The 22,866-nt window shown below is 42.8% G+C and overlaps 1 protein-coding gene across 1 annotated transcript in view; it reads right to left on the minus strand.

Annotated features, from left to right (window-relative positions):
• Positions 1 to 22,866, minus strand: part of cdh2 (cadherin 2, type 1, N-cadherin (neuronal)) — a 76,278-nt gene that overhangs the window by 13,858 nt on the left and 39,554 nt on the right. The window contains exons 3-14 of the mRNA XM_071346012.1: positions 20,718 to 20,959; positions 18,690 to 18,845; positions 17,981 to 18,136; positions 16,490 to 16,634; positions 16,211 to 16,383; positions 15,728 to 15,865; positions 8,182 to 8,367; positions 7,419 to 7,672; positions 7,103 to 7,245; positions 4,768 to 5,001; positions 2,226 to 2,459; positions 770 to 909 (exon numbers count right to left, since the gene is read on the minus strand). Coding sequence (XP_071202113.1) covers positions 770 to 909; positions 2,226 to 2,459; positions 4,768 to 5,001; positions 7,103 to 7,245; positions 7,419 to 7,672; positions 8,182 to 8,367; positions 15,728 to 15,865; positions 16,211 to 16,383; positions 16,490 to 16,634; positions 17,981 to 18,136; positions 18,690 to 18,845; positions 20,718 to 20,959 — 2,201 coding nt within the window. The remainder of the gene's footprint in view (positions 1 to 769; positions 910 to 2,225; positions 2,460 to 4,767; positions 5,002 to 7,102; positions 7,246 to 7,418; positions 7,673 to 8,181; positions 8,368 to 15,727; positions 15,866 to 16,210; positions 16,384 to 16,489; positions 16,635 to 17,980; positions 18,137 to 18,689; positions 18,846 to 20,717; positions 20,960 to 22,866) is intronic.

A 22,866-nucleotide genomic window follows, 5' to 3' on the forward strand; every position in this document is an offset into this window, starting at 1 on the left:
GGATGGCAGGCTAGGTTCACAAAAATCTGATGAAATTGTATTACCACTTCAAAACGTAACATGTGCAGTGAGGGTGCGTGTTTTTCATTTGAGAGGCTGTACTGTAACTGTATGCCTGGCTGTCTTTGTGTCAGAGAGGCCAAATTACATCCTAATACGTTTATAGTGCACTACTTTTGACCAGAACCCATAGGGATGCAACCTCCGCCATTGGCCTCAGTGTAGCACCAGAGAGCCAGACCGCGTGACTGCTCCTGTAGCTGTCCCCGGCCTAGCCATGCCCCATAACCCCTCCCTACTAGGAGTTCCAGACAGACATTACTAATCCATCCCACAGCAGGGGGGGTGATCATGGGGAACTAGCCAATCCACTCTCCAACAGTTAATTTCCCAGCACTGCCGATTCCCCGATGCAACAGCGGGAGGGAGGGGAGTACCATCCATCGCAGTGAAAGATGGCCTCTCGCCCTAACCCCTACCTCCCATGCCATCACCATGGCGATAAATGTTTATCACCCCCTCTCAGAGCTCAATTAATATCCAATGACTGGTTGGTTAGGTCCTACAACCGCCAATGTTACAGTCCCTCGGTGTGTGTGTGTGTATCTGTGTGTCTGTGTGGCTATGCTACCATTATGCTAATGCTATCAGCGTGATAATTGTGCGTGCGTGTGTTCATACATGTGTGCGTGTACCTGGTACTCCTGTGTATGTGTGTGAGTCCGTCCATCAGTGTGTGCGTCCATCTGTGTTTGTGTGCTTACTCTACCTGGTCCTCCTCTCCTCCTCCCTCTTCGTCATACTTCAGTATGTTGTCTCTGACATCGTCCTCCGGGTCGATCAGCAGCTGCTTGGCCTGACGTTCCTTATCCCTCCTCTTCATCCACATCACAAAGAACAACACCATCACTACAGAGACAGACAGAGAGAGAGAGAGAGAGAGAGAGAGAGAGAGAGAGAGAGAGAGAGAGAGAGAGAGAGAGAGAGAGAGAGAGAGAGAGAGAGAGAGAGAGAGAGAGAGAGAGAGAGAGAGAGAGAGAGAGAGAGAGAGAGAGATGGAGAGAGAGATGGAGAGAGAGAGAGAGGGGGGTGGATAATTAGAACTTCACCACCATTTAATTTGATCAGTTTAAATGTGATATCAGCACTAGTGCACATTGCATCAAAGGCCCCATTTACACTACATTTGCTTAACCGAGAGAGAGAAATGAGGGGGGGGAGAAGAAAGAGGGGGAAGAAGAAAAAGGGGGAAGAAGAAAGAGGGGGAAGGAGGCAGGGGCAGTGTAGAAGTAAATAGAAAGAAGGTAAGAATGAATACCTATAAACAGACGATATGCAGTTTTAGTTTTAATTCAACCATATTTCTCTGCCATGTAAAGAGAATCAGGGGAGTAGTTTTAAAGCTTGACGGGAGCTTGATCAGTGATTGCCTGGTTTGATCCACATAATCTGGGCGGATTTTCAGAGATTGACTGAGAGGAGGGGGTGGGGAGGTGGGCGAGGCTGGGGGAGGATGGTGGTGGAGGGCTGTCAAGAGGCTGTCGTGAGGAGGGTTCTATGCAGTGGGGGAGGGGTACTTATCTCCTAAAGGGGGGTGCTTAAGTTTGGGGAAGGCGGATTTAAGGATAGCTTTTAATGTAGCTACTGTAATCTACTGTAGCTGCTGTCTGGGAGGAGCAGCAGGGTGGCCAAACGTTTACAGTACCAGTCAAAAGTTTGGACACACCAACTCATTCCAGGGTTTTTCTTTATTTTTACTATTTTCTACATTGTAAACAATAGTGAAGTCATCAAAACTATGAAATAACACATATGAAATCATGCAGAAACCAAAAAAGTGTTAAACGAATTAAATATATTTCATATTTGAGATTCTTCAAAGTAGCAACCCTTTGCCTTGATGACAGCTTGGCACACTCTTGGCATTCTCTCAACCAACTTCATGTGGTAGTCACCTGGAATACTTTTCCAACAGTCTTGAAAGAGTTCCCACGTATGCTGAAAATATATTTTGATTTGTTTAACACTTTTTTGGTTACTACATGATTCCATATGTGTTATTTCATAGTTTTGATGTCTTCACTATTATTCTACAATGTAGAAATAGTACAAATAAAGAAAAACCCTGGAATGAGTAGGTGTGTCCAAACTTTTGACTGGTACTGTACATAGATTATGTTCTGTAGCTATAAGATGTGTGTGTGCCTGCATACAACCTGACTGACCTAGCATTATGATGATACAGATGAGGATGGCGATGATGGCTCCAGTGCCCAGGCCTGCTGCGATGATGCGTTCCATGTCCACACAATCTCCATGGTGATCACACTGACACACCTTGACCCTCAGGTAGGATGTATTGGACATGGGCAGGTTGCCTGAGTCTGTGATGATGATTGGAACCTCGTAGATACCACTCTCCAGAAAACCTATCCGCAGCCTGATCTGAGCATATTCACCTGGGATTGAGAGAGAGAGAGAGAGAGAGAGAGAGAGAGAGAGAGAGAGAGAGAGAGAGAGAGAGAGAGAGAGAGAGAGAGAGAGAGAGAGAGAGAGAGAGAGAGAGAGAGAGAGAGAGAGAGAGAGAGAGAGAGAGAGAGAGAGAGAGAGAGAGAGAGAGAGAGAGAGAGGGGGGGGGAGTAAGAGAGAAATAAAGAGACGGGATAGACAGGGAATGAGGGAGAGAGAAAAAGAGAGACAGAGAGAGAAGTCAGGTTACCACTAGAAGTCTAGAAGTCAGGTTACCACTAGAAGTCAGGTTACCACAAGAAGTCTAGAAGTCAGGTTACCACTAGAAGTCAGGTTACCACTAGAAGTCTAGAAGTCAGGTTACCACTAGAAGTCAGGTTACCACAAGAAGTCTAGAAGTCAGGTTACCACTAGAAGTCAGGTTACCACTAGAAGTCAGGTTACCACAAGAAGTCTAGAAGTCAGGTTACCACTAGAAGTCAGGTTACCACTAGAAGTCTAGAAGTCAGGTTACCACTAGAAGTCAGGTTACCACAAGAAGTCTAGAAGTCAGGTTACCACTAGAAGTCAGGTTACCACTAGAAGTCTAGAAGTCAGGTTACCACTAGAAGTCTAGAAGTCAGGTTACCACTAGAAGTCTAGAAGTCAGGTTACCACTAGAAGTCAGGTTACCACTAGAAGTCAGGTTACCACTAGAAGTCTAGAAGTCAGGTTACCACTAGAAGTCAGGTTACCACTAGAAGTCAGGTTACAACTAGAAGTCTAGAAGTCAGGTTACCACTAGAAGTCAGGTTACCACTAGAAGTCAGGTTACCACTAGAAGTCTAGAAGTCAGGTTACCACTAGAAGTCAGGTTACCACTAGAAGTCTAGAAGTCAGGTTACCACTAGAAGTCAGGTTACCACTAGAAGTCAGGTTACCACTAGAAGTCAGGTTACCACTAGAAGTCTAGAAGTCAGGTTACCACTAGAAGTCAGGTTACCACTAGAAGTCAGGTTACCACTAGAAGTCTAGAAGTCAGGTTACCACTAGAAGTCAGGTTACCACTAGAAGTCAGGTTACCACTAGAAGTCTAGAAGTCAGGTTACCACTAGAAGTCAGGTTACCACTAGAAGTCAGGTTACCACTAGAAGTCAGGTTACCACTAGAAGTCAGGTTACCACTAGAAGTCTAGAAGTCAGGTTACCACTAGAAGTCAGGTTACCACTAGAAGTCAGGTTACCACTAGAAGTCAGGTTACCACAAGAAGTCTAGAAGTCAGGTTACCACTAGAAGTCAGGTTACCACTAGAAGTCTAGAAGTCAGGTTACCACTAGAAGTCAGGTTACCACTAGAAGTCTAGAAGTCAGGTTACCACTAGAAGGCTACAGGTTTTATTTTTTATTATTCTCATTATTATTATTTGTTGTAATTGCTGTTAATATTATTATCACTATTAACAATACATTATTATTGCTTTATCACTAACAGTCTAGTATATTTCTGTCTTATTTGACCATCGTTGTTATACACTAAGTGTACATAACATTAGGAACGCCTTCCTAATATTGAGTTGCACCCCCTTTTGACCTCAGAACAGCCTCAATTCATCAGGACATGGACTCTACAAGAAGTCAAAAGCATTCGACAGGGATGCTGGCCCATGTTGACTCAAATGCTTCCTACAGTTGTGTCAAGTTGGCTGGATGTCCTTTGGGTGGTGGACCATTCTTGATACACACAAGAAACTGTTGAGCGTGAAAAACCCAGCATCGTTCCAGTTCTTGACACGCTCAAGCCGGCACCTACTACCATACCCCGTTCAAAGGCATTAAATCTTTTGTCTTGCACATTCACCCTCTGAATGGCATACATTCACAAGCCATGTCTCAATTGTCTCAAGGCTTATAAATACTTCTTTAACCTGTCTCCTCCCATTCATCTACATTGATTGAAGTGGATTTAAGAAGTGACATCAATAAGGGATCATAGCTTTCATCCGGTTTCACCTGGTCAGTCTTTGTCATGGAAAGAACAGGTGTTCCTAACGTTTTGTACACTCAGCTTAAGTGTTTACTTTGGCAATGTAAGTGTTTTACTTTTCATGTCAATTAAGACTTTACATGTCAGTATATTGAATTGAATTGAGAGAGAGTAATATAGGGAAGGTGAAAGAAAGAAAGAGACATAGCGAGATGGGGAACAATTTTGAACAAGTTATTTTGTCATGGCAATAAAGCATTTCTGAATTTCATTGAGGGCAATAGAGTAATGTAGTGACAGGGAGTGGAAGAAAGACAGGAAAGATAAAACACTAACCATTGAGGCGTGTGAGGGTCCAGTTTCGTCGTGCGTCTGCTGGCCGGTTGGCCAGTTCGAAGGCAAAGGGGCCGGCGTTAGGGGTCAGATCGGGGTCGCTGGCGGTGATGTTGATGGCGTTGGGCTCAGGCTTCTCACACATCTCCACTTCCGGAGGGAAGACATGAGGAGCATTGTCGTTTATGTCTAAAAGGTACATCTGTAACGTACCCGTACCACTGGCAGGGGGAATGCCTGAGAGAGGATGGAGGGATGGAGAGAGAGAAGGAGAGACCAGTGAGATAAGCAAAGAGGAGAAAAAGGCCCCTTAGATAGGAAGGAATATTACAAAAAATTACAAAATTGCAACCTGTTTGGTGCAACATAGATACTGTACTGAACTATTTATACGTTGAGAATTGATACCAGGGGTTGGAACCGGTTCAGAGAACAGAACTGATTTTTCTTTTCAAGGAACAGAAACCGATCCCGGAACGAAAGTGATCCATACTGTTCCGGAATAGAACCGTTATTTTAAATGCATGGGAACTGGCTAATAATATTATTTTACGTTCCAGCCATCTATTACAACAACAAAACCAACTAAGCGCCTAGGCAAAGCCCTCACTCTGTCACTCAAAAAACGTATTCCAGTGTCTGCCTGCAAGCGAAAAATCTTTGCCTGTGCGTGTTTAGGCTACCTTCCCCTCCCCCCTCCGAAGCATAGGCTACTGACTGTACTAACGTTACATTAATGCTTGATTCAGGAGATAGTGAGCCTGATTTTTATTAGCTATAGAATAATGGATTCACTTTTTCAATGCTAGTTAAGGATACAACAGGCCTAGTTATCATGTTTCACGTTGGATTTATTAACTACAAAAAGGTAAGACGTGTTTTTAATTCTGGTACCACTCTGCACACTCAAGCTTGTTAGCTATCTCAAGCTATGTCAAAGGACATTCAAAGTTCCTCCATAGAAGCCGCTCCTCCTAGGTATAATTCTGTGGACCTAATTCATATAATGCATGTCATAACAAGATGTCCAGCATTTCAAGTCTCCTCCTCAACCCTCTCTAGCTCTCTCTCCACCTGCACATTTTCAGTCGTATCTTGCGCCATGGGCTACACTTGTCTGTCCATCACCCATGTAAACAACTAGCTTGTCTTCTCTATCCGCACTGATTGGTGAAGTCATTTAATGAGCTAAATGTCAAAAACATTTGGTTTCACAGGTTAAAATAGGAACAGAAAGGAACAATGGTGGTTCGAACCGGTTCAGAACTTTATTTTGCTGGTCTGAACAGTGGAACGAAAAACAAACAAAAATAGTGGGTCTGTTCAGAATGAAACGATTGGAAATGTTTGGTTCCAACCACTGCCAGAAACCCAGCGTAATAAGAATCTCATAGGCACATTACAGCATTCAAAACAAACAGGAATCATGCTGTCATACATAATATTACTCCACACCCAAAACCATTTTTCAAAAACCAAACTTCTCAAAACAACACCCCATCAACAGCTACATCTGACCTCTTCTAAATAAGAGATGCAAAGAGAGAAACATGTGATTCAACACACTAGGAGAGTGAGTAAGGGAATGAGGAAGAGAGAGATCAGTATGTTAGAGAGGCTGTCTGAGGCACACATATGCCTGTGTGTGTTTGTGTGTGTGTGTGTGTGTGTGTGTGTGTGTGTGTGTGTGTGTGTGTGTGTGTGTGTGTGTGTGTGTGTGTGTGCGTACATGCGTGCGTGCGTACGTGTGTGAGCAGGAGGGTGTGCGTGTGTATTTGGCAAAAGCACAATGAAGAGCTCAGTCAGAATTAAGCTAAGACACAGCAGGGGCTCTGTGGTGTGTGTATGTGTGTGTGTGTGTGTGTGTGTGTGCATGTGCCCGGGAGAGAGTGTTTTTAGAGAATGTGTATTAGAGCACTAGTTTGTATGCTCATCCGTATACATATCATTTTCAGAAGTAGTCCTGCCATTGTCATATGAGATTGTCTTAGAATTTTGGGGGGATTTTGGCAACAAAATATTTTTATTATCGTGCCAAGAAAGTGATTCAGACTGAATGGATTGTAATTTAATTTAATTAATGTGAATAGTAAGATTGAGCCCCATCCCCCATCCTCCCACATTAAACACAACTATAAACACAGGAAGCTCTAAAAACAGTATAGGCGTACACACACACACACACACACTCACACACACACACACACACACACACACACACACACACACACACACACACACACACACACACACACACACACACACACACACACACACACACACACACACACACACACACACACACACACACACACACACACACACACACACAACTCACCATTGTCAGAGGCCATGAAGGTGATGTTGTAGAGGTTATTCTTCACATAGGGAGACTCTCTGTCCAGCACAGCGATGGTGGAGATCCGCCCATTTACAGGGTCTATCTCCAACCAATTAGCAGGGTCAAACAGCTTTGAATACCTGGAAATCAACCAAAAGGACGAGAGAACACAATTACAATAGGAAGTAACAAGACACTGTAATGCCTTGGAAACGTACACATTCAACACATATAAAACATCATAAAACATATTATCAGCTAACATGAGCAACCCTGCAATACCCTCCCCCCCCTCTCTCTCTCCTCTCCGTACCGTATGTTCTGCTGCATGTATCTGTCAGGGTCCTGTGCTGTGAATGTGGTGAGTAGCGAGCCGGCTGGTAGCCCCTCCTCCAGTTTGATGGCTTTAGGGTTGGGGGAGAACTCTGGGCTCTCGTTGACATCTGCAATGCGTACAGACACGGTAGCGGTGGACTGACGGGGCAGGTGGATACCACGGGCCAGGGCAACCTCATTCTCAGCCAGCACCGTCAACACAAAGGAACGACTCCCCTCATAGTCTATGGGCTGGAGATGGAGAGACACGTAAACACACAAATACACACCAGTTTGCCACACTCATATATACAGACATACAGTTTATTGGCCAGATAGACATACGTTAGCCGCAGTGGAGGCTGCTGATGGGAGGACGGCTCATAATAATGGCTGGAAGGAGCAAAATAAATGGCATCAAACACATTTTTTGTAATAGAAATAAATAAGTAATTAACCTTTATTTAACATTGAAACCATGTGTTTGATGTATTTGATACCATTCCACTCATTCCGCTCCAGCCATTACCACGAGCCCTTCCTCCCCAATTAAGGTTCCACCAAGCTCCTGTGATTAGCCGTTATAATGTGTGTGTTTATCTGTGTGTTGTTTGTATGTGCAGCATCTGTCTCTGTGTGTACATAAATATACAGAGAGGTACATGTTGTGTGCATAGCCCGTGTACAATATATGTGATGTGTGTATCTGTGTGCTGTATGTACAGTCTGTACTGTATGTATGTATATGTGCTGTGTCCTACCTTGACCACAGTGACCAGTCCCTCGTTGGTGGTGGGGTCAGTGGGGATGGAGAAGCGTCCAGTGGGGTCTCCAGCGGTGATCCTGTACACAGTCCTCCAGGCTGCAGTATGGGGCTGGTCCTTATCTGTCACTGTCAGGTTAGCTACGATCACATTCACACGGTTCTCATGCACATCTCCATAAAACTACAGAGGGAGGGGCAGGGAGAGAGTGATGAGGGAGTGAGAGATGAAAAATATATCAGTCTTTACATGGCTAAAAGAAAAGGAATATAACATATACTGTTTACAGGAAACTCACTCTACATCCTTAGATGAAGTTGCGTGGAAAAAGGAATGGGGTGGTGAAATAATTTTCAGTCATGGACAAAGGAACGCAAAGGCTGTGATGATATTAATTAACAAATATTTTGATCTGAATGTGCAAATAATCAGGAATGATTTGCAAGGAAGGTGGATCCCTTTGAATATGAAAGTGGACGAAAAAGAGATTTGGCTCATTAATCTATATAGTCCAAATCAGGATGATCCACACTTCTTCGAAAACATTTATACCAATTTATTGAACTTACAGGCAACAAATGATCTAATCATTATGGTAGGAGACTATAACACAGTGTTAAGTACCTCAATGGACCGTAAAGGTAATCACTCTACAAACTATCATCACCGTGTGAAATCACAAATATTATGGACACATTAGAAATAGTGGATATTTAGAGACTAAAAAACCCCGACCTAGTGAGATATACATGGAGGAGACTTAATCAAGCTAGTCGTCTTGACTACTTTCTTGTCTCTTTCTCTCTTGCATCAAAGGTTCAAAACGTTTTAATAGGAGACAGAATGTGATCGGATCATCATCTAATTGGCATTCACATAACTCTTATAGATTTTCCATGTGGACGGGGATATTGGAAATTTAATCAAAGTTTACTGGAGGACAACTTATTTTTAACTAAGACAAAATAATTTATAACTGAATTTTTCCAGTATAATATAGGTTCAGCAAATCCCCTTATTGTTTGGAATACCTTTAAATGTACCTTCAGTGGTCATTCAATTCAATATTCATCAATAATAAAAAAGCAGTTTCTGGCTAAAGAAACAAGACTAACAAGGGAAATCCATGAACTAATAGTACAGGTAGTACAGATAGCAATAAAAACGATACTACAATATAAAGACCCAGTCTATCTAAAAAACTGGAGGCCCCTTACACTTCAATGTTGTGATGCAAAAATACTAGCAAAATGCATAGCACTCAGAATTAAAAGGGTTTTACCAGGTATTGTTCATCCTGATCAGACAGGTTTTTTACATGGATGATACATTGGAGATAATATATGACAACTACTAGAAATAATAGAACATCATGAAACATATAAGAAGCCAGGAATGGTATTTATAGCAGATTTTGAAAAGGCATTTGATAAAGTAAGACTGGATTTTATTTATAAATGCCTGGATTTTTTCAATTTCGGTAATTCTCTTATAAAGTGGGTAAAAATAATGTATAGCAACCCCAGGTGTAAAATAGTAAATAACGGCTCCTTCTCTGAGAGTTTTGATTTGTCAAGAGGAGTAAAACAAGGGTGCCCGCTGTCACCATATCTATTCGTTATTGCCATCGAAATGCTAGCTATTAAAATCAGATCCAATGACAACATTAGAGGATTAGAAATCCAAGGCTTAAAAACAAAGGTGTCCATGTATGCCGATGACTCAAGTTTTAAGCTAGATCCCGGGAATGTCTCATTAAATATAACTTTTCTGTACTCTCTGGACTAAAACCGAATTATGATAAGTGTGCAATATTACGTATTGGATCCTTAAAAAATACAACTTTACATTACCCTGCAGCTTACCTATAAAATGGGCTGATGGTGAAGTAGACGTACTCGGTATTCATATCACAAAATATATAAATAAGCTCTCCACAATGAATTTCAATAGAAAACTTGTAAAAATAGACAAGATCCTGCAACCATGGAGAGGTAAATACCTGTCTATTTATGGAAAAATTGCCCTGATGAACTCTTTAGTCATATCTCAGTTTACTCACTTACTTATGGCGCTGCCTACTCCTGATGATTCGTTTATCAAATCATATGAGCAAAAATAGTTTGCTTTATCTGGGACGCTAAACCAGACAAAATAAAACAAACCTATCTATATAATGAATATGAATTGGGTGGGTTGAGATTATTAAATATAAAAGCACTAAACCTCTTTCTAAAAGCTTCACTCATTCAAAAGTTTTATTTGAACCCTAAATGGTTCTCAAGTAGATTTAAAAAGAAAAGCTCATCCATTGTTTAAAAATAGCCTTTTTGCCTTTGTGCTGATTGCCATGTCTCATTTTCGATTAATTGAAAATGATACTTTTTTCAAAGTATCTGTCTTTTTCAAACAAGCATTGCAGAGCTGGTTACAATTTCAATTTCATCCCCCTGAAAAGATAGAACAAATATTACAACAAATATGGCTGAACTCAAATGTGCTGGTTGATAAAATACCTGTATTTATGGGAAAGATGTTTGAAAAGGGTATTTTGTTCTTAAATGATATTGCAAATTGTAATGGTAGAGTTATGTCCTTCATGGAGTTATCAGAATTGTACGGGAAGGTCTGCTCAATCCAAGAGTACAACCAATTGATTACAGCATTGCCCCAAAAATGGAGGCGGCGGGTGGCAGCGGGAGGAGGTAGGGAACTGGTTTGTCTGCCCAATATAAAGGATCAAAACTGGCGGAGGAATAAAAATAGCATAAATAGGAAAGTATACCAGTTTCATTTGAGGACCAGGATGTTGACAACTGTGCCATACAGATTACAAAATAGTTGGGAAGAGATTTCTGATGTACCGATTCCATGGGGTTGATATATAAAACAACGCAATATTCAAGACTTCGTGCTTTTCAGCTAAAATGATTATATAAAATTCTTGCCACCAACAAAATTTTTAATATTTGGGGCATAAAATCATCGAAGCTCTGCAGATTTTGTTGTGAGGATACAGAATCAATAGACCATTTATTTTGGTATTGCCCTCAGGTAGCCTGTTTCTGGTCTCAGGAATGGCTGGAAATGCATAACATTGATCTGAAGACCCTAGAAATAGTACTGTTAGGAGATCTGGAGAGACCGGGTCAGTCAATTACTAATATACTAATAATCTTAGTAAAAGTATTTATCTTCAATACGGAACCTGTAGATTCTATTCGATAGATTGAAATTGTACGTTAAATGTCATAGCATAGTTGAAAGATATGTGCTGAGTGGAAACACGAAGTGGGTGGCCAGCAGAGATAGATGGGATGGGCTGAGGGAAGCTGAGGGTTGGTATGTTGAATTGGAGACAAGTGGGAGTGGAGTTGCTGTGTGAGAGAAAGAATCATGGTCAAAAGATAAAGGGTAAAAAAAAAGTCCAAATAAAACATAATAAAAGTACATTTGAATGACACTAAGTGGCAGTGATTTTACAACTAATGCCGGTTTTCCTGAGGCTGATGCCGTGCAGGTGTTTGTACACATGCATATACACACACTCTCATTCAAATAAACACATACAAGAACACACACATACATGTAATAGTGCCAGACATGCACACAAACATATACAGTTGGCATTGCTGTTATGATTTCAGTTGTCCTTGATGTCCTTTGTTTTAAATGTATTATTTTTTAATATATTTTTTTGCATTGTTGTTTGCTGTTTTCTTCTGTCTTTTTCTTTTTTCGCTTTAGTTTATTCTCTTGGTTGTTGGTGCATTGGGGGGTTCTTGGGGGTGGGTCATGGAATTAATTGTATTTTTTATTTGTTTTCCTCCGGGGGGGGGGGGGGGGGACTGTGGGAGGGTCTCGAATGGTTGAGGGACAGCTATTGGGGAACTGTGGGGGGATCTTGGAGGGTTCGGATTTCACAAGATTGCGATCATGAAAAAGGAAACTTTGACATATATTTTATATCACTATCATGCACACACACCCTCACACATAAGGATGGCTCTGTTGCGGAAAGACTGATACATGTTTGATAGTGTCTTGATGCTGTATTGTTTGTCCTTCATGTTCTAATACTTTAATGTTACCCCTTCCTTGTGTTTTTTGTAATAAAAAAATCAATAAAATAAAACATATATACAGTGGGGAGAACAAGTATTTGATACACTGCCGATTTTGCAGGTTTTCCTACTTACAAAGCATGTAGAGGTCTGTAATTTTTATCATAGATACACTTCAACTGTGAGAGACAGAATCTAAAACAAAAATCCAGAAAATCACATTGTATGATTTTTAAGTAATTCATTTGCATTTTATTGCATGACATAAGTATTTGATACATCAGAAAAGCAGAACTTAATATTGGGTACAGAAACCTTTGTTTGCAATTACAGAGATCATACGTTTCCTGTAGTTCTTGACCAGGTTTGTACACACTGCAGCAGGGATTTTGGCCCACTCCTCCATACAGACGTTATCCAGATCCTTCAGGTTTCGGGGCTGTCGCTGGGCAATACGGACTTTCAGCTCCCTCCAAAGATTTTCTATTGGGTTCAGGTCTGGAGACTGGGTAGGCCACTCCAGGACCTTGAGATGCTTCTTACGGAGCAACTCCTTAGTTGCCCTGGCTGTGTGTTTCGGGTCGTTGTCATGCTGGAAGACCCAGCCACGACCCATCTCAATGCTCTTACTGAGGGAAGGAGGTTGTTGGCCAAGATCTCGCGATACATGGCCCCATCCATCCTCCCCTCAATACAGTGCAGCCGCCCTGTGCCCTTTGCAGAAAAGCATCCCCAAAGAATGATGTTTCCACCTCCATGCCTCACGGTTGGGATGGTGTTCTTGGGGTTGTACTCATCCTTCTTCTTCCTCCAAACACGGCGAGTGGAGTTTAGACCAAAAAGCTCTATTTTTGTCACATCAAACCACATGACCTTCTCCCATTCCTCCTCTGGATCATCCAGATGGTCATTGGCAAACTTCAGACGAACCTGGACATGCGCTGGCTTGAGCAGGGGGACCTTGCGTGCGCTGCAGGATTTTAATCCATGGCGGCGTAGTGTGTTACTAATGGTTTTCTTTGAGACTGTGGTCCCAGCTCTCTTCAGGTCATTGACCAGGTCCTGCCGTGTAGTTCTGGGCTGATCCCTCACCTTCCTCATGATCATTGATGCCCCACGAGGTGAAATCTTGCATGGAGCCCCAGACCGAGGGTGATTGACCGTCATCTTGAACTTCTTCCATTTTCTAATAATTGCGCCAACAGTTGTTTCCTTCTCACCAAGCTGCTTGCCTATTGTCCTGTAGCCCATCCCAGCCTTGTGCAGGTCTACAATTTCATCCCTGATGTCCTTACACAGCTCTCTGGTCTTGGCCATTGTGGAGAGGTTGGAGTCTGTTTGATTGAGTGTGTGGACAGGTGTCTTTTATACAGGTAACGAGTTCAAACATGTGCAGTTAATACAGGTAATGAGTGGAGAACAGGAGGGCTTCTTAAAGAAAAACTAACAGGTCTGTGAGAGCCGGAATTCTTACTGGTTGGTAGGTGATCAAATACTTATGTCATGCAATAAAATGCAAATTAATTACTTAAAAATCATACAATGTGATTTTCTGGATTTTTGTTTTAGATTCCGTCTCTCACAGTTGAAGTGTACCTATGATAAAAATGACAGACCTCTACATGCTTTGTAAGTAGGAAAACCTGCAAAATCGGCAGTGTATCAAATACTTGTTCTCCCCACTGTATACAGTGGGGAGAACAAGTATTTGATACACTGCCGATTTTGCAGGTTTTCCTACTTACAAAGCATGTAGAGGTCTGTAATTATTATCATAGGTACACTTCAACTGTGAGAGACGGAATCTAAAACAAAAATCCAGAAAATCACATTGTATGATTTTTAAGTAATTAATTTGCATTTTATTGCATGACATAAGTATTTGATACATCAGAAAAGCAGAACTTAATATTTGGTACAGAAACCTTTGTTTGCAATTACAGAGATCATACATTTCCTGTAGTTCTTGACCAGGTTTGCACACACTGCAGCAGGGATTTTGGCCCACTCCTCCATACAGACCTTCTCCAGGTCCTTCAGGTTTCGGGGCTGTCGCTGGGCAATACGGACTTTCAGGTCCCTCCAAAGATTTTCTATTGGGTTCAGGTCTGGAGACTGGCTAGGCCACTCCAGGACCTTGAGATGCTTCTTACAGAGCCACTCCTTAGTTGCCCTGGCTGTGTGTTTTGGGTCGTTGTCATGCTGGAAGACCCAGCCACGACCCATCTTCAATGCTCTTATTGAGGGAAGGAGGTTGTTGGCCAAGATCTTGCGATACATGGCCCCATCCATCCTCCCCTCAATACGGTGCAGTCGTCCTGTCCCCGTTGCAGAAAAGTATCCCCAAAGAATGATGTTTCCACCTCCATGCTTCACGGTTGGGATGGTGTTCTTGGGGTTGTACTCATCCTTCTTCTTCCTCCAAACACAGCGAGTGGAGTTTAGACCAAAAAGCTCTATTTTTGTCTCATCAGACCACATGACCTTCTCCCATTCCTCCTCTGGATCATCCAGATGGTCATTGGCAAACTTCAGACGGGCCTGGACATGCGCTGGCTTGATCAAAGGGACCTTGTGTGCGCTGCAGGATTTTAATCCATGACGGCGTAGTGTTTTACTAATGGTTTTCTTTGAGACTGTGGTCCCAGCTCTCTTCAGGTCATTGACCAGGTCCTGCCGTGTAGTTCTGGGCTGATCCCTCACCTTTCTCATGATCATTGATGCCCCACGAGGTGAGATCTTGCATGGAGCCCCAGACCGAGGGTGATTGACCGTCATCTTGAACTTCTTCCATTTTCTAATAATTGCGCCAACAGTTGTTGCCTTCTCACCAAGCTGCTTGCCTATTGTCCTGTAGCCCATCCCAGCCTTGTGCAGGTCTACAATTTTATCCCTGATGTCCTTACACAGCTCTCTGGTCTTGGCCATTGTGGAGAGGTTGGAGTCTGTTTGATTGAGTGTGTGGACAGGTGTCTTTTATACAGGTAACGAGTTCAAACAGGTGCAGTTAATACAGGTAATGAGTGGAGAACAGGAGGGCTTCTTAAAGAAAACCTAACAGGTCTGTGAGAGCCGGAATTCTTACTGGTTGGTAGGTGATCAAATACTTATGTCATGCAATAAAATGCAAATTAATTACTTAAAAATCATACAATGTAATTTTCTGGATTTTTGTTTTTGATTCCGTTTCTCACAGTTGAAGTGTACCTATGATAAAAATTACAGACCTCTACATGCTTTGTAAGTAGGAAAACCTGCAAAATCGGCAGTGTATCAAATACTTGTTCTCCCCACTGTATATATATATTTGTTGTTTTTTGTTGAAAGATTGTTTCTGTGGTGTCCTTTGTGTGAGAAAGAATGTATTGTGTGCGTGTGTATTTGTACTGTGTCTGTCTGTCTGTCTGTCTGTCTGTCTGTCTGTCTGTCTGTCTGTCTGTCTGTCTGTCTGTCTGTCTGTCTGTCTGTCTGTGACTTACTGTGTCAGCGGTGAACTCTGGGGGGTTATCATTGACGTCAGTGATCCTGATGATAGCTGTAGCTGTGTTAGACAGGCCGTAGGTGGGGTTCCCCTCCATGTCAGTAGCCTGGATTATCAGTGTGTACTGAGGAACTTTCTGGAAGGAGGAAGACAAAAAGTGGACAGGTTCAGATTACAGAGAATAACATAGACAGACAGTATGTAAACACAAACTCATACACTGCAACAAAAAAAAATGTTTTAAGTCCTGCTGTTTTTACAGTAATTTACTGGCAGCATGTAAATTACCTGTAGATTACCTGTAGATTACTGTAAAATAAATTACAGTATGTTACCGTTAATTCCAAATAAACTCTGAAGTACAGTATTTTACAGGAGGGTGCCAGTAAGTTACGGTAGAAACAACTGGATATTTTTTTTTACAGTGTACACATTGATACACATCACATGCGCACACACACGCGCACACACACCCACCCACCTCTCTGTCGAGGCCTGCTGCTACAGTGATGATGCCTCCTGTCTTGTTGTTGATGGTGAACATGTTGGAAGAAGGACTCTCAGGGTTCTGAGATATAATCTTGTATCGGAGCATCCCATTGGCTGTTTTAGGGTCGTCCTTGTCCACTGATGTCACTGTCATCACAAAGGACCCTGGGAACGCAAACCAAGCAGTCAATAAAAAATGTACTATGTGTTTGTGTGGGTGCATGTGTGTGTGAATGTGTGCATGTGTATGTGTGTGAGTGTGTGTTGTTACCTGGTTTGGAGCCTTCTGGTACTGATCCGTTGTAGATGGTGTGTGTGAACTCTGGTCTGTTGTCGTTCATGTCTATGACATTGATGACAATGTCTATGGGGTTCTCTATCTGGTTCCCATTCAGGTCCACAGCATGGGCTCGCAGCTAAATTATCAGATAGAGGATCAGGGTTAGGACACGGTTAGGGAATGTCATGGCATGGGCTCACAGCTAGATGGTCAGATACAAGATCTGGGTTAGGATACAGTTAGGGAATGACATGGCATGGGCTCACAGCTAGATGGTCAGATCTGAGTCTTTCCCTTTAAATTATCATAGAAACGACCCCTCTCAAGCTTGATTGTTCGGGGTTAGAGGAATAGAAAGCCACGGATCTGGAGATGAAAATGACGAGGTATCAAGTTGATTTTAATTGGTCTGAAGCACGGAAACGCCTCCTAATGTTACCACCTCCCAACACCAAAATATGGAAGAGATGCAACCAAGAGCTGCGTTGTCTAAACTAGCAACGGTCACAAACTAACATTCCTATTTAATTAACACTTATGTACAAGAATGTTAAGGTTCTAATATTGTAGAGAACAATCTAATAATTCATTGTATGTGATTCATAATGACATAGGCTAAAGAAAACTAGGTTGAGACATACATTCAGCAGCTCCCCATATTTTGCTACATTGTAGAGCAGTGAGTGAACGCCCTACATATTGCTTACACTTCAGAGGGCAAAATTTTGAGGGCAGAGAGAGGGGAAGGGTGTGAGGTATTGGGATTGGAATGGGGCCATTTACTGAGGTTAGTGTACACTTGGCCTCTCAAGGGTGGATCTAAAGACCCTTATGTGGATCTAAAGACCCTTATGTGTTTCTCTCCTAGGGCCTCTCTAACAAGAGAGCAGTACAGGGAAAAAGCAGAGTACCCTCCCCCAGTACCTGTCTCCAAAACAGCCATGTTAGAGAAGCCTACCGCTAGGCAGGGAGGAGTAGCTGCCATAACATACTGCTGTTACAGTACCCTCACCCTGTACTCTGTCTCATAGCTGCTATACTGTGTGTGCTGCTCCCTATACCCAGTCTCCAGTAATGCCACGGCAACAGCTCATGAATATATTCATCACAGAGCTTCAGTGACTCTGACAACTACATCACACTGTATGAATATTCATGAGGGAGCCCCACCCTTCATGCAAATGTCCTGCCTGCAGATATAGCCAGAGTTACTTAAGTGTGTCTCAGTGTGTCTCAGTGTGTGTGTGTGTGTGTGTGTCTATTTGTGTACTGCAGATCAAAGGTAACATTCTCAGACTGATGTTTCCAGTCCAACTACCTCAGGGTGACGTTTTACATATGTTTTACATACACCAGCAAAGAATGTGGTCAGAGGGATCCTCTATGTAGGATTCCCTCCTGATTCAGTGAATCTTCCAACCAGGATTTCTGGAAAACCTGGGAAAGTTAGCAGAATTTTGCAACCCCCTACTACACACTTACATGGAAGTTGGAGATGAGTTCGCGGTCGAGGGGTTTGGTCACAGAGAGCTGACCAGAGATAGGGTTGATGATGAAGATCCCGGTCGGAGGCTGATCAGCACCGGGTCCAGTCACACTGTACCGGAGGAGACGGTTCTTATCACGGTCCGACCGGATCTAGACCACAGGGGGAAAGAGAGAGAGAGGGAGAGCAAAAGAGAGGGAGGGAGAGATATTCCCACTTTAGATACAGTTACACAACCACACTTTTATTTAAAACATATTTAGCTCCACTCAACACCATACATAGGTTATACAGTACAGACAGAAAGCATGTATACATGACCAGAATGACCAGAACCGCCTGTCTCTCCACAGATTCTAATATAAATATCATACCAGAAGATTGTGTTAGGAGGAAATAGTGAGCGCTACACACCTACACTGTACATACCGTACATATACACTTACACACTTACACACACACACACACACACACACACACACACACACACACACACACACACACACACACACACACACACACACACACACACACACACACACACACACACACACACACACACACACACACACACACATACAATAAAGCCCTCTGAGCTAGTGGCCAAATGACAGACTTTGCATGACAGTGTGTTTGTCTTCTCTTGATTAGCCCCCCTGGGAAATGTGTGTGAAATGTGTCCTCTGAACCGGGTGTGTGTCGTACCCTGACTAGTTCCTCTGGGAACTGTCCTCGTGAGTTCTCAGGGACGTTGATGGGGGGGATGACCCAGTCCCTCTTTACCCGCCTCAGAGATCCATCACCCCTGACGACCACGCTACGCCATGGAAACATGATCACAGCTGCATCACTGGAGTTCACCTGCAGAGAAAAAACATGTTACACACCAATATACAGACACAGACAAAAATATAGACAGACAGATATATTTCTCGGACAAACCCACCCACATCGAGAAGTTATTCCAGAGAAACACCAGGAAGAAAAGAAACATACAAAAACAAAATCTCACACACACACACACACACACACACACACACACACACACACACACACACACACACACACACACACACACACACACACACACACACACACACACACACACACACACACACACACACACACACACACACACACACACACACTCTCTTTATGTCCCAGAGGTCTCTAGGGGGTGTGGCCTGGTGACTCCCTCCAGAGAGCTGGATTAAGGCTTTCATTACTGAGGACCTGATCAATCACCATCCTGGGCTGTGTGTGTTTACCTCAAATGTATTTGCAGCCTAGGAATGCAGTTTAGTTTCCACCACACTCTAATCTGAATCTGAATACAACCCTTTAGCTATAGAATTAGGAATTAAAATACTTAGTTAATTACCCACGTCATTTAATAGGATGTCTATTAGACATCACATCCCCTTTCTCTACCTCTCCATCTCTACCCCTCCATCTCTTTTGCTCCATCTCTATCCCTCCATCTCTATCCCTCCATCTCTACCCCTCCATCTCTATCCCTCCATCTCTACCCCTCCATCTCTACCCCTCCATCTCTTTTGCTCCATCTCTATCCCTCCATCTCTATCCCTCCATCTCTATCCCTCCATCTCTACCCCTCCATCTCTACCCCTCCATCTCTATCCCTCCATCTCTACCCCCCATCTCTATCCCTCCATCTCTACCCCTCCATCTATATCCCTTCTCTATTCTTCTATTTCTCTATACATCTATTGCCCATCCTTCTCTCTCTCCTGCTTCCTTCCCCCAAATCTCACTCCATCCTTTTTCTCTCCCTCTCGCCAAATCATCCCTCCCTTTTCTCAGAGTTTTCTGCTCCATCCATCTGTTAAGAGAGCTAGCTGATTAATAGTTAGCTAACACTCCACTGGTTAAATTTCATCGCTTTTATTCACAGTTTCATATTGGTGGTGTTTTAAACAGCTTTTTATTTTCTCACATTGTTTTCACTGCTCCCACAGAAGGCTGGGAGACTGTAATGGACACAGTAAGTATATTGCACTGCACTATTTCTGGGAACATTTTTACTGGGAGATGTGAACGGGTCGCTGTAGTGGCTCTTTAATGTCTCCCCTTATAGAGACAACCTCCTTTTTTCTCTAATTTACACACAGCAGGCAGCAGCACCTGATGCTATGGCTGTGTCCCAAACTACACTTTATTCCCTATATAGTGCACTACTTTTGACCAGGGCACCCATAGCGGTAGTGCACTATATAGGGAATAGGGTGCCATTTGGGATGCTAACCTATACTGTAGCGAGCGCTGCCTTGTTTATGTGGTTATCAGCACTTCACTGGCCATCAAAGGTTAACAGAGTGGACTGTGAATGTTTATTTAGTACATTTAACATGAATGATTCCTTATAAATAAGTAAGAGTGGTCGTGAAACTTGGTTAATTGACTGGTGATGGATAATGTATTCTTATGATGAACTGCTCCTCTGACTTCCATCTCCACATCATAATTATTAATGTATTTTCTCCATACTTACACTCTTATAAAAAAGGGTTCCAAAAGGGTTCTTTGACTGTCCCTACAGGAGAACCCTTTTTGGTTCCAGGTAGAACCCTTTCGGGTTCCATGTAGAACCCTCAGTGGAAAGGCTTCTACATGGAACCCAAAATGGTTCTACCAGGAATGAGAAGGGTCACCTTGAATAGATAAAATCTTCTGATAAATGACCATATTGTGATATTCTTATTTTATCCATACCTGTTTGTTGTGTTCTGTTGTCTCTCCCTGTCCATCTGTCCGGAGGTGGAGGTGAACGCGTGTGTTCCACTCCTCCTTGGTTTTCTGATCCCTCGCTCGCACCACCAGGAAGGCTCTCCTCCTGTCCGCCAGACGGAGGGCGTGCCGGGCGTACACCATGCCATCTTCACCCAGCCTGAAGTCCACCGCGTCGCCCACCTCCAACAGAACCCTGTCGCCAAGGCCACAATCTGCAAACCTCACTGAAGGGAGAGAGATAGGGGAGAGCATGATATGAAAACATAGGAAGACAACTTAGAACAGGTCAATATATATATTTCACTCACTCAACCTCACTTGGGTCACTCCAAAGTCAAAGGCCTACACTTCCTAGGTCCTCTTCATGTTTTATTGTAATCTCTATGTGACAATCCTTCACCTTATAACCTTAGAAATATTATAACATCAGCCGTCAACCATGTCTGTCTACTAAACAGAGTGAATCACTTCTCATGTAGTGTTTAGTAGTGTTTGGCTCACTCAGTTACGACACTATCTTTTATGTTATTTGAACAGACCGTGTACTCAGGCAGAAAGAGTCTGTCAGCAGGAAAATGTCAGCTCGAATAGCCAAACATTACTACATTACCCCCAACTCAGTGGGCAGGCAATGCAACTCCTCTAGCTGCACAGAGAGAGTGAGAGGTAAGGAGAGAAAGGCAGAAAGAGAGAAAGAGAGAGAGAGGCACCGAGAGAGAGAGAGAGAGAGAGAGACAGGAAAAGAGAGACAGAGAGAGACCATAACCTACAGAGTGATTAACCTAGAGAAGAGTCCCCTAAGCAAGCTGGCCCTGGGGCTCTGTTCACAAACACAAAAAGACCCCACAGCGTTCCAGGAAAGCAAAAAACAGAGCAAACTAGAATGCTATTTGGACCTAAACAGAGAGTACACAGTGGCAGAATACCTGACCACTGTGACTGACCCAAAGTTAAGGAAAGTTAAGGAAAGAGAGGCCGCTGTAGGCAGACCTGGCTCTCAAGAGAAGACAGGCTATGTGCACACTGCCCACAAAATGAGGTGGAAACTGAGCTGCACTTCCTAAACCCCTGCCAAATGTATGACCAGATTAGAGATACATATTTCCCTCAGATTACACAGACCCACAAAGAATTTGAAAAAAATCTAATTTTGATAAACTCCCATATCTATTGGGTGAAATACCACAGTGTGCCATCACAGCAGCAATATTGTGACCTGTTGGCACAAGAAAAGGGCAACCAGTGAAGAACAAACACCTTTGTAAATACAACCCATACTGATCTTTATTTACTTTCCCTTTTGTATTTTAACTATTTGCACATCATTACAACACTGTATGTAGACATAATATGACATTTGAAATGTCTTTATTCTTTTGGAACTTGTGAGTGTAATGTTTTGTCACACCCTGATCTGTTTCACCTGTCTTTGTGATTGTCTCCACCCCCTCCAGGTGTCACCCATCTTCCCCATTATCCCCAGTGTATTTATACCTGTGTTCTCTGTTCGTCTGTTGCCAGTTTGTTTTGCTTGTCAAGCCTACCAGCGGATTCCCCCTTGCTCATGTCTGTTTCTAGTTCCTGTTTACTAGTTTTCCCAGTTTTGACCATTCTGCCAGCCCTGACCCTCAGCCTGTCTGCTGTTCTGTACCTTTTGGACTCTGATTTGGAATACTGACCTCTGCCTGCCCTTGACCTGTCGTATTGCCTACCCCCTGTTCTAGTAATAAACTTTTGTTACTTCGACACTGTCTGCATCTGGGTCTTCCCTAAAAAGTTTCATTACAGTTGTTAACAAACACTTTGGCACTAATTTCAGAACCGTGTGGTCATTTTTCAAAACTCTAGACACAAAACTCAAAACGGTCATTACTTGTAACACAGGCTGTCCAATGTTCAAAACATTGCATTGTGCACTCATATCGTTAAAGAATCCTTGCACTTGCAGAATCATTGGTTCAAATAACTAATTTATCATGAAATACCATAGGACCCTTCATTTTGATCACCCACACACAAGATACCGATAGTTTCACTGTGTAGTTGTTCGTACAATCATTAAATATTGTAGTACAAAATATGTGATACATGTTTCATTATGCTACTACACGTAAATACATCACTGTAAAAG

Source organism: Salvelinus alpinus, chromosome 16 (genome assembly GCF_045679555.1).
Source record: "Salvelinus alpinus chromosome 16, SLU_Salpinus.1, whole genome shotgun sequence".
NCBI lineage: Eukaryota > Metazoa > Chordata > Actinopteri > Salmoniformes > Salmonidae > Salvelinus > Salvelinus alpinus.